This window comes from Cynocephalus volans, chromosome 7 (genome assembly GCF_027409185.1).
Source record: "Cynocephalus volans isolate mCynVol1 chromosome 7, mCynVol1.pri, whole genome shotgun sequence".
Taxonomy (NCBI): Eukaryota; Metazoa; Chordata; class Mammalia; order Dermoptera; family Cynocephalidae; genus Cynocephalus; species Cynocephalus volans.
Genome location: NC_084466.1, coordinates 98,489,600 through 98,511,705, shown reverse-complemented (window position 1 = coordinate 98,511,705; position 22,106 = coordinate 98,489,600). Strand labels below are relative to the sequence as shown.

Sequence of the window (22,106 nt, the reverse complement as noted above, 5' to 3'; positions counted from 1 at the left end):
CTAAATTTCTAATACATAAAACTTGGGGGACACAATTCAAGCTTCAGTGAGTTTTGGGGGGACACAATTCAATCCACTACATAATCCACTTAAAATGGGCAAAAGGTTTAGACACTTTACCAAAGAAGATATATGAATGACAAATAGGCCCAAGAAAAAATCCTTGACATCATTAGTCATTAGGACAATACAAATTAAAGCCACAATGAGATACTCTAGGGCTGGGAGGCTGGAGGGCTGGGAAAGGAGAGATCACTTAATTCTCTCCAGAGAGGACCTAGAAGACTGCCTTAGGTTGTTAGGGGGACTGAGTCCCTCTGCCTCCCTGGCCTGCTCCTGTTAATGTCCTCATTCCTAAGTCCCTCACACTGCAGCTCGGGTTGTCCACATGCCCTGTTTGCCAGGAAACCAGCATCGGTGATGGATCCCTTGGGCCATGCGGTCCTTTCGACCTTCTGAGGCTTCTCATATCTGAAGGCTGAAGTGAAAGCAGGGATAGAGGGCAGGGAGATGGGAGAATTGAGGACAAGCAAATGGGAAGGTTGGAACCCACCCCCTCCCAACCAGGCTAGATGACCCATTGTTGGGAGTTGGAGCCCAAGAGACAGCGCTGAGTGTCGCTTGCTCAGCTAGTGGCGCACTCGCTGGTCCTCAGCTCCTCATAGCTGCAAGGATCCTTGGTCTTGATCCTTTGTGCTGCTGCACAGAGAGGACACCTGGCAGGTCGCAGAGATACCCTCCTGGAACCAAACCACATAAGATCCACGGTGCTAAGAAGACTCCAGGCTTGGGGTGGGGGAGACCCGGCCTAGTAGGGGAGTAGGAAAAAGACACCAACCTGTGTGGAGACATAAAACAGGATAGAATGTTTAGCCAGGGCTCTCCGAGGACTTTGAAATCACCTGGACCAGCCCTTCCATTCATATATGGGGACTCAGGCCCAGTTAGAGGGGAGGGGCTTGTCTGAGGTCACCTGGCAAGCATGGAACCAGACCGAGATCCAGCATGCCCTCTTCCAGATCCTCACCTCAGTGGCATCACAGACTGGAGCAGTAGCCGGAAGACACTGACCAGGCCCCGTTTCAGATCCTGGGTCTGGGGGCTGTCAGCTTTGTCTGCATACAGTGTGTCCACCTAGCCCAGAGGAGAGGAGGCAGAGAGGCCTCTGAGAAGGCTACAGGAAAGCTCTGGTATAGGGAGAAACCAAAAAACTATGTTTCGAATGAATGAATGATTGAGATAGTCTTAGTGATTAAGAGCCTCGTGTATGATGGACCTTGGCCCTGAGTCTTGGCTGTGTGTGTGTGGCCTTGGGCAGGTAACTAACTAATCTCACAGAGACACTTGCCCTACCCATGTTATGGGTTGGTCAGGATTAAGTGAGATTATGCCTGATGCTTGGCACATAGCAACTGCTCGATGAGCGATGGCTTCATTATTATTATTATTATTATTATTATCATGGATATTGTTAATAATAGCAGCATCCTTAGGACTAGCACCAAGGGCCCTCTTTCCACTGTGGCTTCAGAAACATCCCTCACTTCCTTTAGTATCCTACTGGGAAAAGTTGTATAGTAATGATGGAGAGCAGGGGTCTCTACCCTGGATGGGATTCTCTGGCCATTCTAACTGCAAGGCTGAATCTACCCCTGCCCCATGCTTGGTAGAGCCCTGATTCAATGACAGCCAGATGGTCAAAGCCTCTCAGTCCCCACTGGCTCTCAGAGCCCTTGCCATGGTCTGCCAACCTTCCTGCAGTCATGGCCAGGGGCCACCACAGTGGCCACCTTGGAGGCAGCCTCCTGAAGCTCCAGAGGCTCCTGGCCCTTGGGGCCAGTAGGGACAGCACTACATAGAGTCATCCTTACCCTCTTGTCCAACGAGCCTGGGAAGTCCTCACCATGGCAGTCCTCTGTGTCCAGATGGTCTCCTTGGGGCTCTGGCCTGTGACTTCATTTGGGACTCAGCTGGCAAACCCTGTAGGCTCTTGGTGGGGAGGGGACGGGGGGATGGCTAGACCTCAAGGAGGACAGGAGACTCACTTTCCCATTCTTCCAGTGGAGAAAGAAGGGCAGCTTGAGCCTCGTTGTGTTCCTGGGGAACAGCCTGGCCTCTGGATCCTTTCTTGTTGGACTCCTCCTCCTGGTGGCCCTCCAGGCCTTCCTCTGAAGTGACACAGCAGGCAGGGGATGAGGGAAGGGTGCCTGGGCCATCTGACTTGGGACTCTATGGGCTGTTCTGAGGAGCCCCTGCTCCTTACTGAGGCTTGGGGGAAGGTGGAGGTGGAGCGGGGGAGAGAAGGGGCAGGTGGAAGTGTGGCTGGGGCAGTGCCCAGGGACCCAGGTGCCATTGACTGGAAGTCTCCATGGCCTATGTTCCAAACCTTTCTCTCCTTTAAAAAATTACACAAGAAAAAAAATTTTTTTAAAGATTGAAAATTACACAAGATATAGATGCTCATTATTAACAAAATTTTAAAACCTGAGGAGGAGAAAAAATCCATATTTCTACCTAATGGTAACCATTGTTAACAATTTGGTTGCCCTTCCAGATATGTGCATGTGCATGTGTGTATGTGTGTCTGCATACGTGGACACACGCACACGCACACGCACACTGGGTGGATAGTCCTCTCCATGCCATCAGCAGCTTGCTCTCCCACTGCCACCCCTGCCACAATATAACAAGGACACCTTCCGTTCTGAAATACATTGAGCTACATCTTCATTCTTTAAAAACAATTTTTGCTATTTTTAATTGACACACAATAATTGTACATATTTATGGGGTATGGAGTGATATTTTAATACATGTATGCAATGTATGTGGGAGCTAAAAAGTTGAGCTCACAGAAGTAGAGAACAGGATTGCAGTTACTAGAGGCTGGGGAGGGCAGGGGCACAGAGAGAGGTTGACTAACAGATAAACTACCCCTGGATAGAAGAATTAGTTCTAGGGCTCTACAATAGCGCTAGGTGTCTACAAGTAACAGTAACTCATTGCAGTTTTTCAAATGGCTAGAACTGAGGAACTCAAATGTTCTCATCTTCATTTTTAAAGTCCACACAGTACCCCACTGTTTGCCTAGAGGATCACTTATTTAACAAAATCCCCTAGTACTGTAAATTGAGATTGTTTCTCAATTTTGCTATCACAAATAATAATGTGAGGCAAATCTTTTCACGCTTACCTGATTTTTCCTAGGAAACATTCCCAGAAGTTAATTGGAGTCCGAAATGTGCCAAAACAACATTAAAGACACTTGATATATATTTCCCAGCTGCCTTCCAGAAAGGTTGTTCAGATTTCAGTCTCTCCAGTGGTGTACTATACCCCAAATATTAAAAGTTTTGGTTTTTATCATCTCTAAAAACACCTACAGATGAAGTCCTGGGCATCCACACAGATGGCATTACCAGAACCTTGTGAATTTGCCATCTGCATGTCATGAATTGGCATTCATAACGATGTCCCCAAGACCTAGGGCATTGCAGGAGTCTTCCCAATCATCAGTGCCAGCTGGCCATCTCCCTAAGTGGTCTGCAGGATGTAGGAGGCAGAGCCCTGGTCTGGGAAGTAGGAGCTAAAACCTGCCTGTCTTAGTAACTGACCATTAGGGCCTGACTTTATCTGTCACCTGCAGGATGGGGATAAACCACCTCTTGCCTGATCCTTTGGTGAGGCAGTTGTAAAGATCGTATGGAAGAGAGACCAGGAGAGTCCTTTGTAAATGTTAGCCTATCCCCTGTATAAAGAGTTGTCAGGAAAATAGCCATGATAATAGCAGTGTGGCTTTCATTCTAATTTCTGGAAATAGGTGCTTGAGAGTAGAGGAATATACTGCTAACATGTATTGAGCACATACTCTGTGCTAGGCACTGTGCTACGCCCTTCACCTAGTATCTAACTAAATCCTTAGGACCAACCTATGAAATTGGTGCTACTGTTATCCCCATTTCCCAGATGAAGAAACTGAGGCTCAGCAAGGTTGAATCACTTGTCTAAAGTCACACAGCTAGCAAAGGGTAGAGACAATCTCCATATAGGCTACTGAGGACAGCCCAGGCAGTCGACAAGACCCAGACCTGGAATTCTATGTGCAGACAGCTTCTGCCACCCGGTAAGTGACGGCATTTGCAAAAAGAAAAAGGCTTGAGGCTCCTAGGATTGAAGTCAGAGCCCAGATAATCTGTTTATTGATTAATCTAATGTTCTGGCTGGGAACAATTTCCATATGAGTGAAGAACCCAAAGCCCAGAGAAAGAAAGTAATCATGGAAGGTCACACAGAGAGTGGCCGAGCCTGGTTCTGAAGTCTGTCGTTCCATTCCACCAAGTAACAGCAGAACTGGGACATGGCCAGGGCACAACAGTCCTAGCCACTAGATAAAACTAAGTGGTCAGTAAACATCTTTTGCAGTGAAGGAAATGGGATCCCCTACTGCTAATGTTCTGTGACTTAGAATGCAATAAAACACACTTCACACAGAACTTTCCCTGCTCTGACTGTGGGCAAAGCCCTGTCCCTGTCTGGGGCCCAGCTCCTATAAAATAGGCATTGAATGAAATGCTCACTCAGTGAGTAGAGGCTGAGTGAGCGAGAGCTCGTGTGTCCAGGGCAGGGCTCTCCGATTCAGGATGAATCTTGTCAGTGAGGGTGGGGACAATGAGGAATGACAGTTTATGGCATGCAGAGCAAGGATCCAATGTTCCCCTAGCTTCTGATGATAAGAGAAGCCTCAAATCCTGATTTTTAAATGTTACTGTTAAAAAAAATAGCCAAAGGTCAAATGGTCTGGGTTTGGTCTGTTGGCTGCAGTGTGCTGCCTCTGGCCTGCCCAGCTGGGCCGACATGCTGCGCTGGGGTGGAGACACAGCCCGCCGGGCTGGCCTGGGCCCTCCCCAGACCACCAGCAAAGGAGCAGCTTATCTCTGGAGCCCTTTCACCTCTGCCTTCCCTTTTAAGTCCAAGGTGTGCAGCTCCAGGTGAGGTGACTTTAAAGGGCCAGGATCCCAGAAGGAGAGCCCTCTCCTTGCCCTGGCTAGACCACCTTAGAAGAGGCACTGCTAGCAGCTCTAGAAAGAAATGGAGGCCAGGAGAGGGCACTGGCCTGGGAAACCAAGGGACATCTCTCTCTGCACTTTGGTTTCCTGGTGGTTCCTCCCCCACACTTAGGGAAGCAGTGGGCTGTGCTGACCAAATGCATGGGTTGCCACTTACTAGCTGTGTGACAAGTTACTTCACCTCTCTCAGCCTCAGTTTCCTCACTACAAATGGGGATGATAATAATATTTAATCTCGTTTTGAGGACTAAATGGGATACTGTGTATAAAATGTGTTGGGTCTCAGAACATAAGAGCCCAAAATATGACGTTTTGCCAATTGAGAAAATGGCAGAGGCAGAAAGGTCACTCTGCCCTTCTCCCCCTTTTCTCTCCTAAGCATGGTCAGAATAGAATTTTCTGACCTACACTGCCTGAAAGTAGGTCATTATACCCTCATTCCAGAGGGTTCTCCCCTATACCTGGAGGCCAAGGAGCGTCTGAATAAACAGACACTTGCTAAACAGGCCTTGCTAAGTACCCCCAGTTTATTACCGTTAGAGCATCCCCTTTGTCCAGTCATGATTCTGCACCTGTCCATTCCTCATCAAATCTAAGCAGAAATACAGTTTTCCCTGAGTCTTTGAATCTTCATTTCTGAAGGCTCCCGTGTCATGAAAAATTTTGGCTAAGCAAATTTGTCAGGCTTTTCTCTTGCTAACCTGTCTTTTGTTATAGGGGTGTCAGCTATGAACCTTGTGGTGGGTGAGGAGAAGATACTACTTTTTCTTCCCTACAAATGCTAAACATAGTGCCAGGGACATAGAAAGCATTTAACAAGTGTTAGTGACTTTTATTACTGAGAACTCCTTATGATTCTCTAGTTAAATTTGGAATCACAGATTATCCACTATTAAGAAGTGGCCCTAGTGAGCTGAGGAGTAAACTGAGTCCCAAGGAGAGAGGGACTTGCCCAGGGACAGACAGCTAGTTGGGGGCAGGGCCAGGTACCCACCCATGGCTGTTCCTGGCAGCGCTTTGGGACAAGCCCTGGGATGTGCGCACTGTTCACTGGTCCTTCACCCAAGAGCATGGGCCTTGGGGTGTGGCCCACAGGTGGCAGCAGAGCAGAATGAAGAGAGCACTGACCAGGAGTCCAAAAGCCCTGGGTCTGCATCCACTTCTTAGGTTACTTTTGTTCTACACCTCAGGTTTCCCATCTGTAGAATGTGGGCATTACGCCTACTTCTGGGCTGCTGCGAGCATGCCATGAGGTCATGGCCATCCGTATACCACAGCTGGCCCATCCATGTGTTTGCAATGTGGCAATTTCACATCTGCATATCACAGTTTTTATTTCCACAATCTTTTATGTGTACATGGTTCGCTTCAGCCCCCTTATTATCCTTTCTCCGCATAGACCACAGGGCTGCTGAGAAAGATCTGTTCACAGTCTACCCTAGAAATATATGGATGAGAAACCAGGCCCAGAAAGTCTTGTCTTTGAGCACAATGGCAATCAGTGCAAAGGCCAGGCAGTTACGTGAACATTTTGCAGGGAGTTGCGAAAGCAAATACATGACAGAGAAAGCTAAGCGAATAAATAAATTTGAAGGATGGGCTAAGCAACTTTGAAGAGAGTCTTACTTTGTGGAATATGAAGATTATGACGATCCGCGGTGACAAATATTAATCTCACAGCAATGTATCCTGAAAACTTAAAGGTCAGTTAGAAGGATTCCCTGAAGGGTCAGGGTTTTCATGCCAACAACTATGGTTTATTGTGGAAGCAGATATCTTCTAGAATTTTTACTGTGTGTACTTAAAAAAACTATTCTTAACACAGGAGGGCTATGGTATTACAGCCACAACTGCCAAGGAACAGACCTTTTGTTCAGCTCAGCCCCTGACAAGGTTGGACAGGCCCAGATGGGGCTGGAGAGTTTGGGAACAGAGGCTAGAGGAGGCTGAACTGCTCTTATCTGCATTTATTTAAAAAAAATAAGTGTGGGAGAAAATGCTGGCCATGCTACAAAACGGATGAATCTTGAGGACGTTACACTAAGTGAAATATGCCAGTTACAAAAGGACAAAGACTGTAGGAATGTGCTTATGTGAGACACCTACCATAGTCAAATTCATAGAGACAGAAAGTAGAAAGGTTGTTGCTAGGGTCTGGGATAAAGGAATGAGTTGTTATTGCTTACTAGGTGCTATGGTCTGGATGTTTATGTCTCTCCAAATTGAAGCCTAACCCGTAAGGTGATGGTATTAGGAGATGGGGCCTTTGGGAGGCTCTCCTCTCACGAATGGGACTAACACCTTTATAAAAGGGCCTGCCACGCGAGGACACATAGAAGTCACCATCTGTGAGGAACAGGCTCTCCCCGGACTCCAAATCTGCCAGCATCTTCATCTTGGATTTCCTGGCCTCCAGAATTGTAAGCAAGAAATTTCTATTTATAAATTACCCAGTCGAAGGGATTTTGTTATAGCAGTCCAAATGGACTAAGACCATGGCTAGAGAGTTTCCTTTTTGCAAGTAAAGAGCTCTGGAGATGGATGCTGGTGATGATAGCACAACAATGTGAATGTATTTAATGCCACTGAACTGTACACTTAAAAATGGTTAAGATGGTAAATTTTTTGTTGTATTTTACCACAATTTAAAAAAATGAAAAAAAAATGTGGGTTTTCGGGGGGCAAACTGGTGGCAGGGGTGAGGATAAAGCCAGAGAGATGTCAAGGGGCATATTTGTTACACGTGCTGTCACTGGGGAACCATCCCAGTGGAAGAGTGGCCAAGGGCTTTCAAAACGAGGTGGGTTAATGAATGTGAAGCTGTTTGCCAGATTCACAGCAAATCCCCATATAGCCACTGGTCTTGATTGAAGCCTGCTGTACAGAAAAGCTTATGTGAATGGGGTATTTGGAGAAACCCAGTGAAACTGAATCCATATGAATGAATGTGAGGTGAGGCAGTGTTGCAGGATGGAATGGAGCCACAGTCCACGGAACTAAGTCCACTCAATCCATGAACTAAGTCAATAGAATAGGAGCTTAGAGCCACAGGTGACCATGACATTGTAAATCCTCAATGCCTCCTCCCCATCCCAGCTTTCCAGGGAATTTGCAGAAATCTCAAGGAAGACATCGGACTTCCCAGAAGGTCAAGGTCATCTTCTCTAGCTCTTAAAGGATAGAGACAACCCAACTGCCATCTGGATCACATTTATGTAATGCCCCTTTCCTCCTTGATTTTACCAACCGCTATTGGGCTACCCTTATGCTTTTCAGAAATGTAACCTCAGCTTTTGGAGAGGGCCACTGTCTGTAAGGCAATAGAGAGCAGCAGTTAAGAGCAGGGATTCTAGAGCCAGACGTCTCAGGTTTGGATCCTGGCTCTGCCACTTATTAACTGTGTGACTTTGGACAAGTTCTTTCACCTGATCCTCAGTTTATTCATCTACAAAATGGGGAAGATGGTGTTAATATTCTACCTCACAGGTCTTTTGAAACATTCAAATATAGTACCACATATGAAGTGTGTAGAGCAATTTACATAGTGCTCATCGATAGCTATTACCTAGGTCGCTGTCTCAGTGTCTGGCACATGGTAGAAAACTCAATAATTGGTAACAAAGATCATTCCAAGGAGGCCTGTGGGGTTCCTGACCTTTGCTCTAATCTACCCAGGGCCCTGTGTGTCTTGGCTCCAGGAGAGGCAGAGCCCCTTTCTCAGGTGGCCCCAACTAGCATCTGCCCTTCAGTTCTCCAGAACATTAAAGAACCACGTAAGCCCCGTGTGGGCAGTAGCACTTGGGCCTTCTCCATGGGAGTGGGGATGGTTCTGTGCAGCCCATCTCCTCTTCTGGAACAGACGTCCCCAAGCACAGATCTGCTCCTGCTAGGGGAGTAGAATGGTCCCTCAAAGGAAAGACAGGATTTTATTTAGTAGGCGCTTTGCGGTAGGAAATTTGATGCTGCGGTTGAGGTGGCAGAGGCAGAAACACCTCCACACTCAGGGGCTGCTCCTGAGCAAGGCAGGCAAAGTTGCAAGGGTTCCTCAGCTCTCTGCCTTTGGCTTTGACGTTTTCTCCCCCGTGTCCTGGCTTGAATGCATCCGGAGGACTTGGGCTTTTCCGATGTACTCTGGGGCAAGGGGAGAGAGCAATCAGGAGAGGACAAGGAAGGGCCAGGCCTTACCTGAGAGCTGCCCAGGAGACCAGGCAGAGCCCTTCTCCTAGAAAGGCCCCAGGTGGGCATGTGAGTGCCAAGCGGGAGGCCTGAGTCAAACCCAGCTTTCGCTCTCAGCTCTGCTGGTGATCTGGGGCCAGCGAATGCCCTTCTCTGAGCCTTGCCACCACCCTCTCTTTTCAACATCCAGCTCAGAAATGTCAATCAACTGCCTACACTGTGCCAGACACTGTACCAGGCACCAGGACCCCTTACAGTATGTCTTCTTCTCTCACCACCACCCAGCCCCCTCATCCCCCCCACACTCTGGTCTAAGGTGCCAGGATGAGTGCAGCAGCCTCCTTCCTGGTCTCCCTCATCCCTTCTTGACCCCACAGTCTGTGCTCCACAGAGGCTGGAGGGGTCACGCATGCCCTGCGGAAGATCACACACCTGGCCTTTCCTGCAGGCGGCTCTGCCACCTGTCTCATCTGTCACCATTGCCCTGACCTTAAGGTCCAGGCCACCCTGGCCTGCTTGCTCATCCGCCAGGCAGGTGCACACTCCACTTGCAGGCTCCTCCTAGGCCTGCGTAAGGCTGGATCCTTCCTGTTGTTGAGTGCGAGGAGCCCCTCCCCACCCCGCTAGTCCTTTCACCACCTACCGCATCACCCAGCTTTATGTTCCTGGCAGCACCCACCACCTCGGGGGGGATTTGTTGTCTGTACTCCTCCTCAGTGGGATGTAAGCTCCATGATGGCAGGCACTTGTCTGAATTCTTCCCCAATGATCCCCAGAGCCCAGCACGTAGTAGGTGCTCAATAAATATTTGTTGCATGAATGAATGAATGAATGAATGATTAGGTGAAACGAGCAGCTTCCTTGGGCAGGGATCCATCTCCAGATTGTCTTGAATCCTCTGAGGAATCCAGCCAGAGCAGACCTCAGTGAGACCCCAAAATGACCTATCACATGAAATCTTACCTGGTTTTTCGCTTTGTGGCAGAGGTGGTGTTTTTGTCTTCTTCGGGGATTGACTGTAACCAAATACAGAGAGGCTGAGAAGGTCAGACTGGAAACCCATGGCCATGGATGGTGGGGTGGGTGGGGAGAGGAGGCAGAGGGTGCAGGTCCACCCCAGGGCAAGAGTCACCCCTTCTGGAGAGCCAGAAAGCATCTGTCCACACTGGCACCCAGGTGGCCTTCCTGCATTACCCGAAGCAGGACCCGGATGAGTGTGACTCCTGGTGCAGCCACTGAGAGCCATAGCCCTCCTGTCTCTGGAGCTGTCAGGGATGACCACTGCACCAGCCCTCCCCCAGCCCCTGCTCACCCTCCTGGTGTTCTCGCAGACAGGAAGCCTCTTGTTTGGATGGCGAGGACAAGCACTCCTGCACCCCAAACGACTCACAGGCATGAATGATCCTGTTCTGTCTTGTAGATGCCCACACCCTCTTACACACCCAATGTCATTTTCCCTCCTCACAACTCCAGGAAGGGGCATTTGAGAGACAGTGTAACTGAAGCTCACAGATGAGAAGTGGCTTGTCCAAGGTCACAGTAAAGACTGCCTTCCTCACTATGCCCTTCTTCCACTGGAAAACCAAGTCCAGGGCCAGAGCAAGAACCCATGCCTTCCACAAACCTTTGCATTCTCCCCCAACCCCTGCCTCTTCTCGCCAAGCCCACCACACTCCAACCACTCCAAACTTGACATTCCCTAAAATGTGCACCTTCCTGATTCTTTGTCCTTACCCCAGCTGGTCCCACTTCCTGGGATGACCTTCTCCCACCCTCTCATTTGCTCATTCAAATCTTGTCCATCTTAGCAGTGTTCCCCAAGCTCTGTCAGAAATACTCAGGTGATTGCTGAAAATACAGATCTCAGCTCCACCCTGACCTGCTGAGCTAGAATCTCTAGAGATCTGCATTTTTATTAAGCTCCCCATGTGATTCTGAGCAGTGCTGGGCTTGGGAGTCAGACAGGATTGAGTCTGTATCCAAGCAATTCCACTGACTAGCTAGGTGAATTTGGGCATTCAGTTGTTCCTGAGCCTCAGTTTTCTCATCTGTAAAATGGGGATAATACTCAGGGGGTTGTTGAATGGACTAGAAACATGTAAGCCACCCAGCAGTGTCAGGCAAACATAGTGGGCACTCAATATGTTGGCTATCTTGCTGTCAGTCCGTCTCCACTCACCTGCTTTATGAGGCCTCCCCCAGTTTGAAATGAACCTTTCTCCTCCAGCCATCATGGCACTCAGTACCAGTATAAGCGTACTTACTTTAGCCTGCCTTGTGCTAGCATTCCTCCTCCACCTGTGTCTTCCCATACATCTAGAGCTGCTGGAGAGCTACATGTGGTCTATCTTGTCACAGCTGACACCAGTGAACCCCTCGCGCCCCTCCCCCAACTCCCATCTCTCCCCCGCAGCTGGCAGCCAGAGTCTGGTCTGGCAGCATGAGCCTTCAAGCAACCTGGGTAGAACTGGAGGGTCTTGGGGGGTAGGGGGGGAGGGGAGGTAAGGGGTGGGTCTCCCTGCAGGACAGGCTCAGTCAGCCCAGGCTCTGGCAGCACCAGGCTTCTTCCTCTGGGCCCCACTGGCCTCACCTGGGAGGACAGATGGCTGAAAGTGGGGGAGCGGTTCTGGGAACAGAAGGCAGGTGAAGGGTGCAGAGCCCACCTGTAGGGTGGCTGTTGCTTCTCTTGTGGTGGATCTTGCACTTCTTGGAGCTGGGTCAAGAGTTTTTCTGCTGGAATGGAGGCTATGGGCTGGGGAAGGAGCTGAGCCACCGCTGTCTGCAGGAGACCCAGAGCGAGGTCTTTTTCTGAAAGCACAGCCAGAGTGGAGGCCTCAGCCCCCAACCCCCTTACTGTCCCTGGATGGGACGGCCTGCAGGAATCAGGGCCTCCAGCTCTTGCCCAACACTGGTTAAGGGCAGCTTTCTTTAACCATGCCACACTTTGCCAACAGGTCCCCATGGGGAAGGTCCCACGTCTCTCTTGGCCCAGCCCTTCCACACTCCTCTCCTGCCACACAAGGACGTCTGCACCTTGTTCTTGGCCCTGTCTGACCCTCCTACCCACCACACCCCCGGCCCTCTCTGGGAAGTCTGCTGGGGACCAGCCCCCCCTGTCCTCCTCCTCCCCTTCCTCTTTCACTCTCTAGTCCAGGAAGCCTTCTCAGTTAGCTTCCTGCCTCTCATCGCTCGCCACTCTCCACCCACTGTCCAATGTGCATGTGCATGTACGTGCATGTGTTCATGTGCACCTTATGTGTGTGTTCTTATGTGAGTGTATTTGCACCTGTGTGTGTGTTTCCTGCAGTGGTGTGTGAGGGGTTATGTCTGCCAAACACAGTCCTTGGACTTCTTCCTCCCAGGTGCCTAGGTTGGGGGTCAGCATGATGGAGGGGTCCCCTCCAAGGAGGGAAGCCACAGAAATCCTGCTGAGGAATGGGGGAAGAGGAAGCAGTGACATTGTGCAGCTGGAAAGGGTAAGTTTGGGGCTCCAAAAAGGAGGAGCATCCCTGGCCGAAGACCCTAGGGTGGGAGCCAAATGACATCTGAGTCCTGTAGAACCAGAGAACAAGGGCAGGACCTTGGCAACCTCCATTCAGAGAGGGGGCCTCAGGGCTGTGTCCTCACCCTTGGGGGGAGCGTAGAGCAGCCAGAACTGGATTGCGTTCAGCGAGTCTGTTTGCAGGATCTGGCAGAGGAGCTCCAGGATCTGTGGGCAAGAGGACGGGCCTGGGTCAGTGTGACCAGATGGCATGTTGCAGCCAGGAATGCAGGCAGATGTGGGTTCAGAGGGTACCAAGGGGCCCCTCCCCTTGAAGTGGGCTCCCAGAGCCACATGTTTGGCTAAACTGGTCCCCATGATGGTCCCTGCCAAGCCGCTGCATGGGACTTTGCACTTTACCGAGGGCTTTCTCTCACAAATATCCTGGAGGAAGATTCTTAACCTCCCCACTGGACAGGTGGTGAATCTGAGGGCTTGACAGAGGAGGACACTAGCCGGGACTCTGTGGCAGAACTAAGCCACAGAGATCACATATGTGGATTCTCATCCCTGGACCCTGCTTGGGCTGGTTGTACCCCAGGGTCCCTCACTGGGAAGGCAAAGTGAGGCCCGTCAGTCCCCCTGGAGACCCACCGAGTCCCACACGCCTGGGTCCTTGGTGTGAGGATTTCAGGGACCCCACAGGACTCCCCACCCTGAAGCTCCCAGAGTCTGGAGATGTTAGCAAAGAGGTGAGGAAATCCCAGTGGGCAGCCTGAGGGTCAGGGCAGGATGGTTTTGCAAACTGGGGCTCCTTCCCATAGAGCAGCGTGTACACTCGGCTCCTTGCTCTTTTCTTAGCCTTTGACATCTTTGCTACTTCAGGCCTCGTTTTTCCCTGTGTCCTCCAGTCAAGTAGCATCAGGAAAATATCCAGCTCTGTGTCGGATGGGCTATGGGGGCTCCCCAGGCCAGGTTGCCGACGGAAGCTGTGGTTATAGCGGGCTGGAGTTGGGGCCCGAGGTGGAAGGTGGAGCCCCTGGAGTCCTAGGAAAATGGGGTCCCCTCAGCACCTTCTGGTCAGTCTTTCCAGGACCTGGAGGGCCTGTCAGTCCCCAGCAGGTCTACCTTGTCCTTAGCAGAGTGGGAACTAGGCCAGCCCTCTCCCCAGGCTATGCCTTGTTCTTCCTCCCTATGCCTGCTTGCATGCCCACCCTCACCCCCCAGGTAGCCACCCGCTATGGTGACCCACCCTGATCTGTCCCTGGGCCCTTCTCCATTCTGCACATCCAACTTACCTGCCCTGTTCCCCCTCCCCACAGGACCTGAGAACCTAATTCCAGGCAAGGTGAGGCCGCCCTATGGTGGAGAAAGTACTATGTTCTAGTCCCAGCTATGCTGATCCTTCTCTGGGGGACCTGGGCCATGGAATACCACCTGGCAGGGCCTCAGCCTCCCCATCTGCAGAATGGGGGTCCTGGGCCCTGTCTGCTCTATCCACTTTACTAGACTGTTACAAGGCTCCAAAGGGACTGCATGTTTGAAAGCACTGGTCACCATGAAGTTGGTGAGAGACTGGCTCTATATCTGACTTTTCCTGGAGAACAGGTGTGCATTTTAACAGGGACCTCCAACCTTAACCCACTGGAATGAGGCATGCACTCATCTCAAGCCTCAGTGCGGAAACTTGAACACAGAGGAGGTGGGATCTGTGCTTTGCTGAAGCCCAGGCCAAACCCCTGTCAGAGTGAGGGAGACCAGGCTGGGCCTAGCCTTGCAGGCTATGGGGTGTGGTTCAAGAGCACACTAGGCAGGACACTGCAGCTCCCTTCATTAATGCACCAAATGCCACCACTAGAACAGATCTTTGATGGCAGTGTGTTCGGCCCCCGGTTTGGAATGATCATGGAACTAAGGCCCAGAGAGGGGGAAGGACCTACAGGGAAGGGAAAGGCTCACACAAAAACTGAGAGGCAGCAGGGGACTGGAGTGAAGCTGCCAACTCCAAGCTGAGGTTTTCCAGGCTCAAGGGCTTACAGGACAATGGTATCCTTGGGACAGAAAATGCCCTAGAGCAGTTTGTAAGAGTCCTAGTTGGGGAGCTGGGAGCCTGGGAACAGGCACCACTGCAGCCTCTGCCCGTGGACCAGGGCCTTACCAGCAGCTCCTGATCCTGCAGGAGGAAGGTGTGGAGTCCTCTATCTCTGCCGGAAGAGCGGTTCTGCTGGCCCTGGCGGGAGCTGCGACGACCAACAGCTTGGGTGGAAGTGGGGATGAGCCTACCGGTCTCAGCTGAGTACTTCGCCCCCTGCTCCCGTGGAGGCTCCTCCTTCTGCTGGGACAAAAGTGGCCAGAGACTCCAAGCAGTAAGAGGGGAGGGAGAAGGCTGGACTGCACCTCCAGGGTGCTACCCTAAGTCCCAGCATCATCCAGACCACCCCAACCTGTCTTAGACCCCAGTGGTGAGCCCTTTTACTGCAGGTGGCTTAAATTAGCAAAAGCTCTTCCTCCTGGAGCTCAGCAGAGAGGGTTGAACACTGGACGCGCCTCAGTGGTCCTTGTTCTTCCTCCCTGCTGCCCTTCCCCCCACCCATCAGAAATTTGAAAAGAGCATCTGGTGCCAAGACCCCACCTCCTACCTTAATTCCTAGCTCAGCTGCCCCCAGGTCTGTCCCCCACAGCTTGGCATCCTTTCTTTGCTGGAAAACCAGGCCTCTGGGCATAAGGCCTGGGGCTTCCTGCCCTGACAGTTCCAGTTAGGACTAGTACTTTCCTTCACCCCATTTTAAAGATAAGAAAACTGAGACTCAGACAGCTTTGCTGAGTTGCCCTGAGTGCCACAGTGAGTTAGCTGCAAGCAGGAACGAGAAGCCAGGCCTCTGCCTCTTTATTCTGGTTGCCCAAGACAAGGGCCAGGCCTGTCCTAAGACCAAGTCTAACCACCTACAAGCTGCCTCGCAATTGTCTTTGCTATTTTATCACCAAATAGCACCCATGAGGTCCCGCCATCCTGTTTGTAGCCTTCAGTGATTCTCTGCTCCTTGTGAGATTAGACACTAAACCGAGTTGGGACGTTAAGAACAAGCTCCTCCTCCCCACAGTCAAAGTCAGCCCCCTTCTCACCTTCTCCCTCACTGCCACCCACTTACATCCTGTACCCAGGCCCCTGGTCTCTAAAGGTCTCCTGCATTTGCCAGCATCTGAGCTTCTGTGCTTGGTGCCTGTGCTCTGAATGCCTCCCCAATCCACTTGTGAACATCCCCCTATATTGAAGGCCCCCAGTGCCACCTCTCCTATGAACCCTTCTTGGATTTCTCCACGTAGGTTTGTTCTCTCCCCCCTTGGGCCCTGGGTGTGACCCTCGTCCCTTATGTTTGTATTCATCGGCCCCTCCTTCTCAGTGCCAACAGCAGAACTTCGAAGGCCTCTGGTCAGGTTGGACCGTCTTGGGAGGTTTCGTTACCAGGGCACGGATCTGTCTCATCTCTTCCCAGACCAGCTCCTCTGCTCAGTACCCACCTCCTTGTTCCTCAGCTCGTTCTCCTTGGTGAAGATGGCCACCCGCGAAGTCAGCTCCTCCAACTCCCTCTTCCAGGCCTCTGGAGGAGGGGACAAGACCCTGCCAACTGATACCTGGGGCTCTCCTCTCCTCCCCTCCCTGTGGCACCTGGTGCGAGGAGGGCAGGGAGGGTTCTAGGCAGAGTCTCCTCTCCTTGCCAGGCTTCCTGCCCCACATCTTAAAGGGAAAGGGGGAGGTGGTGCCCTGGAGGGAGAAGGATTAGGAATCACACCACGGGTGGGGCGTGCGTGTGGCCACTTCACTTCTAGAGGGGACTGATGCTGATGTCCTAGCCTGAGGCATTGCTGGGACATGCTGAAGAACATTTGGCCAGCTGCGCCAAGATGTGTGTGGTTTAATCTAGCTTTGCCTCTTTTTAGGTACCTGAAGCCAGGACTGAGATTCAGGAGACCTGGCTGTGCCAGCTGTTCAAATATTGAACTATTCCCCAGAGAGGTTGGTAAAGAGCCCTGCAGCCAGCATGCTAAACCTTTCTGCTCTGCACTGGCTGCCCCGGCCCCTTCCCCAGCATCTCCCCTGTCCCCAGCAACCTGACTTTCCCACACCCCAGTAATGGAAAGGGCAAGGCTTGGCCTCCAGAATGCTGCTCCAGCACTATGACTGATTGCTCTGATTGGCCGTGCCTGAGCATACAGCTTTCAAATATTTCAAATATCATTTCCGTCTATGGCTGTAAGTCACATGACTGTTGCCAAAATCTGCTCTTCCTCTACTTGTACCCCTTTAGCACCTCAGATCCCAGCAGGGGCACATTTCTGAAGGCTAGGAACTGGGGCGGGGGTGGGGGGTAGGGAGTCATGTAGAGATGAGGCTGTCTGAGGAAATGAGGAAAACCGTGGGGTCCCCCCAGTGGGCCCACCAACTGAAGAGCAATGGTCCTTTCTTGCTCAAGCGCCCACCCAAGTGGGGCAACCCTCGGGGAGAGGTGTGAGCCCCGAGGTAGAGGGGGTTTGGCCCAAGTACCCACCAGAAGAAAGCCAGGGGTTCCGATTGGCCTGTGGGTCCCCAATGGGGACAGAGATCGTGGGCATCCCCATCAGACAGCGAGATATGGGTGTGGATTGAGGCAAGGGAGCCAGAGAGAACTCGTCCCTGACGACACAGACGGGCTTCCCAGTAACATCTGTGAAGGGTTAGAGGCTGTGGGGAGGGAGGTCTGGGGGAACCCCAAGAGCCCCAGGAGGCCAGAGAGAGGCTGTGCGCAGGAAGACTGTGACTCCACTTCTTCCACTAACCACAAGCCCATAGATCGTCAGAGTAGGGGGTATGGGGGTGGGGGGAGGCACCCGGGACCACCTAGACCGGCAACCACCTTACCCACAGGGGCACTTAGAACGGACAGGGGAGGCGACCTGCTCGGGGTCATGCAGCAAGTTGGACAGAGGTGAGACAAGAACCCGCGCTTCCTGGGGCCCTAGTCCTGAGGTCCTTCTGGTTTCCTATGACAGGGTAACAAATCATAGGTGTAAACACACACGGGTAGGCAGCTTAAAGATGAGGACATTGGGGCGGAGGCATTAAGTCACAGCCTGTCACAAGCCTGGGCTCAAATCACAGGGAGAGAGGTTGGAAGAGACCCTTTGGAGGAAACTTCTGCCATCCGTCAGCTTGTGCCAAGCTGCAGCCTGGAGGTGGTGGGCGCAGCTTACGGGGAGGACCTTCCAGCCTAAAGTCTGGGTGATTATTTCATTGGTCCTCAGGTTCTTCTCTGCTGTATCTACAGGGACTCCTGCATGACCCCATCCAGGGGCTCCGCTTAAAACAGCCCCTCTGCTCGAGCGGCTCTCAGCTCTGGCGTCTGCGTCTCTCCCCTGCACCCCATACCTCTGCCCCAAGGTCTAGAAGGCACCTCACGCTGCACATCTCTCACGTCCAAGCCCAAGCCCTGGCTCCTCCCTACCCTCCTACCCGCTGGCCCTTGCACAGGCTTCTTCGCCTCAGTCAATGCACTCGTTTCCCGGTTGCTCAGGCCAAGAACCTCGGAGCCAGCCTTAACCCCTCTCTTCCCCTCGCACCCCACTTTTAATCAATCATCAGATCCCATCGGTTTTACCTTCTATGTATCTCTAGAATGAGGCCACTGATTGTTCACTGCTACCCGCCTAGTCAGACATCATCGGGACAGAGGCCAAGGTGACCTTGTTAAAATACCTCACTTCTGTCACTTCTGTGCTCTCAGCATTCCAAGGGCTCCATCTGACTCCATGAGGTGGCTTAGCGGGGGTGATGGTGGCCTGCAAGGCCTACCTGACCTGGGCCCCAGGGCCTCTCTTGTCTTCTCTTTACTCTTCTCCCTCCACGCCACCAGCATCAGCATCGGCAATTGCTATTCCCCCGACAGAGCCAGGGCCGATTGGGCTGCCTGGGACTTTCTTCCCCTGATACGTGCACAGTGCCCACACTCTTCCTGTGGCACTTTGCTCAGATGTCATGTTGAGGGTCAGGTCTTCCATGACCACCTTTTAAAAATAGCAATCTCCCCTCTGGAGCCTGGGCACTTGACACCATGTCTATTTCCTTCCTTCTCCACTAGAGCTCAGCTCCAGGAGCGCAGCCACTACATTTTTAAGTTCACTTTAGTCTAAGTTCACTGTCATATCCCCAAGGTCTACAAAAGTGCCTGAGCCATAGTTCACACTTAGTCAGTGTTGATGGATAGATGGCTGAGTCAGAGAGCAGAGCACAGCCCCGGGGCCGAGTTTCCATCCCTTTCTCTGATTTGTGTCATGGGGGATCTGGCAGTGAGGGCGATCCGATAGGGACCTGAGGTCTGCCCTTCGAGCCTGTGCTTCTCTCTCCTGTCCCCCAAGTTGAGTCCTGGCTTGGCCACTTGGCAGCCCTAGAACCCTGGCCAGGCACCCGTGTGCTCCAGGTCTCTGGAAACGGGGGCTGGAGTCAATACTTCCTTTCCAGTTCTCAAGACCAATTAGTGATACTCCCTCTGCATACCCCCCAGCCCCTCACCAGCTGGGCCCTGGCCAGCCTGGCCCTACCTTGGATGTGGGTCACACGCTGGGGGTGGGGGTGGTGCCGGGAGAAGAAGGAGTGGTGGCTGAGACGGCCAAAGCGGCAGGCACTGGAGATTTGTGGCTTGGGGGTTCTCAGTGCCTCTGGGATCAGCTCGAAATCCATGATGCCTGGGATCACCGGTTCTCTCTGTGGCCTGCTGTCTCCGTGGCTCCTTGGCCTGGGCCCTGACTTCTTCTCAGGTTTCAGCTTGGCCTTTGGACTGGAGGAGAGGGTTTAAGGAGAGGCTAAGGGAACCTTCGATGGCAGCAGTGCCCCCACTGAGCTCAGAGCTCAGTGCTTATTGTAGACTATGTTCCTGAGATCCTCTGACATGTGGTATCCTAGAGTTCACACCACCCCCATGGCACCCAAAGCTGGGCCTCCCCCAGGGTGCAATCCGGTCCCAGTGAGCCTCTGTCTTCCTGACATGCCTTAGCCCAGAGCTGGGATCCATTTGAAAGAACTTGGAATCTCCCAAGACCCCACTTTTCTCCCAGAGACCATCTCTAAAACCAGAAAGAGAAGCCACAGACTCACCTACTCATGCGAACACCTGGGATGGAGCAAAGGCACCTTATATACACCCCCTAGAGCAGGGTGCTGACAAACCGGGGCAGCCCAGGAAAAGCCAGCTCAGGCTGTCACCCTTCCCCCTATACCTTCAGGGGCAGTCTTGGCCCAGACCCAGCGTCCAGGGGCCAAAGCTGGAGCCAAGGCCAGACCAGGCCAGCAAATCCTTTTCCCCTGGGGGTCCCTCCCAGGACTCTCAGGAGGCTCTCGGGGCTGTGACGCTGCAGGGAAGCTTCAAGCTCTTGCTCAGCGTCGCTGGAGACAAGCTGTCTCAGGTTCTGTCCTCCACTCTGCACCCCTCCCCTCCTGAAGACACTGTGCCTCTGCCCCTGGAGGCCAAGGTGGACATCAGTCCACAAGGATCCAAGGGAGGGCTGCTCTCTGCCCTGGGCCTGGTGATACCACCTGCCTGATGGCTGTCTGCACTCCCTTCTGTTGGTGGCCCCGGCTGAAGGGAGTCCCTCTGAAGGAGCATAGATGGACTCTGGATATGCTAAGCAAGGTGTGCTGTCCCCGGACCCTCTGAGGACTTGGCTGACTGGGCCCCTGAGTTTCTTGTTCCATTCTTGATTTGCCACTAAGGGATCTGAGACTTAAAGAAATACATGTAAAGCAAACCTCTTCTGAAAGTCGCAGTTAACTGACTTCCTCTACCCCCAACCTTTCAGTCACCTGAAAACCCTGGAATTCCTGTGCTCTTGCCCTCTGCTCATGTTTCCTCCCCACCCAGGGAAGGGCCCTGCCCATAACCTGTGCTAACTTGAGCCTGAGGACCCAATGGGGGCCTGGCTGACTGGCAGTGGAGGTTGAGGAAAAACTGCCTCTCTTGGACCCCCCGTCTGATGAGTGCCCCCAAGGCCACCTTTGTCTTCCACCCTGCCATGCCCCCACACCTCCTTGGTCAGCAGGGTGGGCATTTAGGGCCTTACCTCATCAGTGGCTGCTCAGCCAATTGAATCTTCACCTCCATGGCCATTGTGTGGCTTCTAGTGGAATAAAGACCAGTGCACTTAATACTAGTGTTGAAAGTGAGTAACAGGAGCTCTCATAGACTCGTGGTGGGAGTGTAAGCCTGAACAGACACTTTAGGGGAAAACATTGGCAATATCTAATAAAGCTGAACATTTTCATGCTGTGTCACCCAGCAATTTCTCTCCCAGATATAAGAGAAACTCTTGCAGTTATATAAAAGGGGCTATTTATCAGAATATTCATACTAACATAGTTCAAAACACCAAAAATGTGGTGACATCCCAAATGTCCAATGGCAGAAGAATGGGTAAATAAGCTGTGGTACATTCAGACAATAGAACATTTTATTGGTATGAAAATAAATGAAACACAACTACTTACAACACGGGTGAATCTTACAAATATAATGCTAAGTCAAGGAAAGCAAGTTCCAGAAGACTACATAGCATGAAATCCAGTCTAAAAATAAAAGTTCAAAAGTGAGCAAAATTATTGTAAACATGTTATAAAATGAAAACAGCAATAAAAAGCAGGAAATGTTAAAGACAAAACTCAGACAGTGGCTATTTCTGAGGGTGGGCAGGGAAGGGAGGTGGGTAAAAGGGCAGGTAGGGAGAGGCCAGCGGTGACATTCCAGCTCTTGGTCTGGTGCATTTACTGGTGTTGATTACATTATTAAATGAATGAATTAAATGAAATGGATGAAAGATGGCACGTGTCAAAACCAAGAATTGTGGGGCCGGCCCGTGGCTCACTTGGGAGAGTTTGGTGCTAATAGCACCAAGGCCACGGGTTCGGATCCTATATAGGGATGGCCGGTTAGCTCAATGGCTGAGCGTGGTGCTGACAACACCAAGTCAAAGGTTAAGATCCCCTTACCGGTCATCTTTAAAAAAAAACACCAAGAATTGTGATGAATCTAAATCTAAGGACCTCAACAGATAGGTAGGTAGATGTAGGTAGATGTAGGTAGATATATATATGTGCACAGATGAGTAGAGCAAAGTGCTAGGAATGGAGACAGGAAATCAGCATGTTCTGAGAATTAACCCTCAGAGTCACAGAATTTTCAAAGGACCCCAGAAATCCCAGGGCCACCCTTCATCAGGTTAGGGTGGGATGGGTCGGCCTCGTCTGAGATCAGGGAAGTGGGGAGATTTGCTGAATGCCAGAGCCCAGGCGTTCTGATACACAGGTTCCTGATCTTTTCTTTAAAGCAATTCTCAGAGCTTCCTTTTAAGGAAGCTTCGGA

General features: G+C 51.6%; 2 protein-coding genes across 3 annotated transcripts in view; one reads left to right on the top strand and one right to left on the bottom strand.

Moving 5' to 3' along the window:
* ADAMTS14 (ADAM metallopeptidase with thrombospondin type 1 motif 14) overlaps positions 1 to 12,684 on the top strand; it is a 101,257-nt gene extending 88,573 nt beyond the window's left edge. Inside the window, exon 22 of the mRNA XM_063101823.1 lies at positions 12,605 to 12,684. Coding sequence (XP_062957893.1) covers positions 12,605 to 12,612 — 8 coding nt within the window. The 3' untranslated portion in view covers positions 12,613 to 12,684. The remainder of the gene's footprint in view (positions 1 to 12,604) is intronic.
* On the bottom strand, positions 9,112 to 20,858 carry TBATA (thymus, brain and testes associated). 2 transcript variants are annotated; one of them, XM_063101825.1, is made up of 10 exons: positions 20,812 to 20,858; positions 19,297 to 19,532; positions 17,271 to 17,426; positions 16,239 to 16,322; positions 16,012 to 16,013; positions 14,882 to 15,058; positions 12,870 to 12,951; positions 11,906 to 12,050; positions 10,206 to 10,258; positions 9,112 to 9,197 (listed from the first exon to the last, which is right to left on the bottom strand). In XM_063101825.1, exons 1-10 carry the CDS (start codon positions 20,856 to 20,858, stop codon positions 9,112 to 9,114), a joined length of 1,068 nt encoding a protein of 355 aa, XP_062957895.1. The 2 variants fall into 2 exon arrangements, with proteins under 2 accessions (XP_062957895.1, XP_062957894.1); XM_063101824.1 differs by lacking the exon at positions 16,012 to 16,013 and adding an exon at positions 15,607 to 15,615 and having other exon boundaries at positions 16,243 to 16,322.
* Between the last annotated feature and the right edge of the window lie 1,248 nt (positions 20,859 to 22,106).

Coding starts and splice junctions, on each gene's coding strand:
- TBATA (XM_063101824.1), bottom strand. CDS start 20,858: ATGGCCATGGAGGTGAAGATTCAATTGGCTGAGCAGCCACTGATGAG. Junction 16,323..17,270: donor GAACCCCTGGCTTTCTTCTG/GTGGGTACTTGG, acceptor CCCCTCCTCCAG/AGGCCTGGAAGAGGGAGTTG. Junction 12,051..12,869: donor GCTCTACGCTCCCCCCAAGG/GTGAGGACACAG, acceptor CTGTGCTTTCAG/AAAAAGACCTCGCTCTGGGT.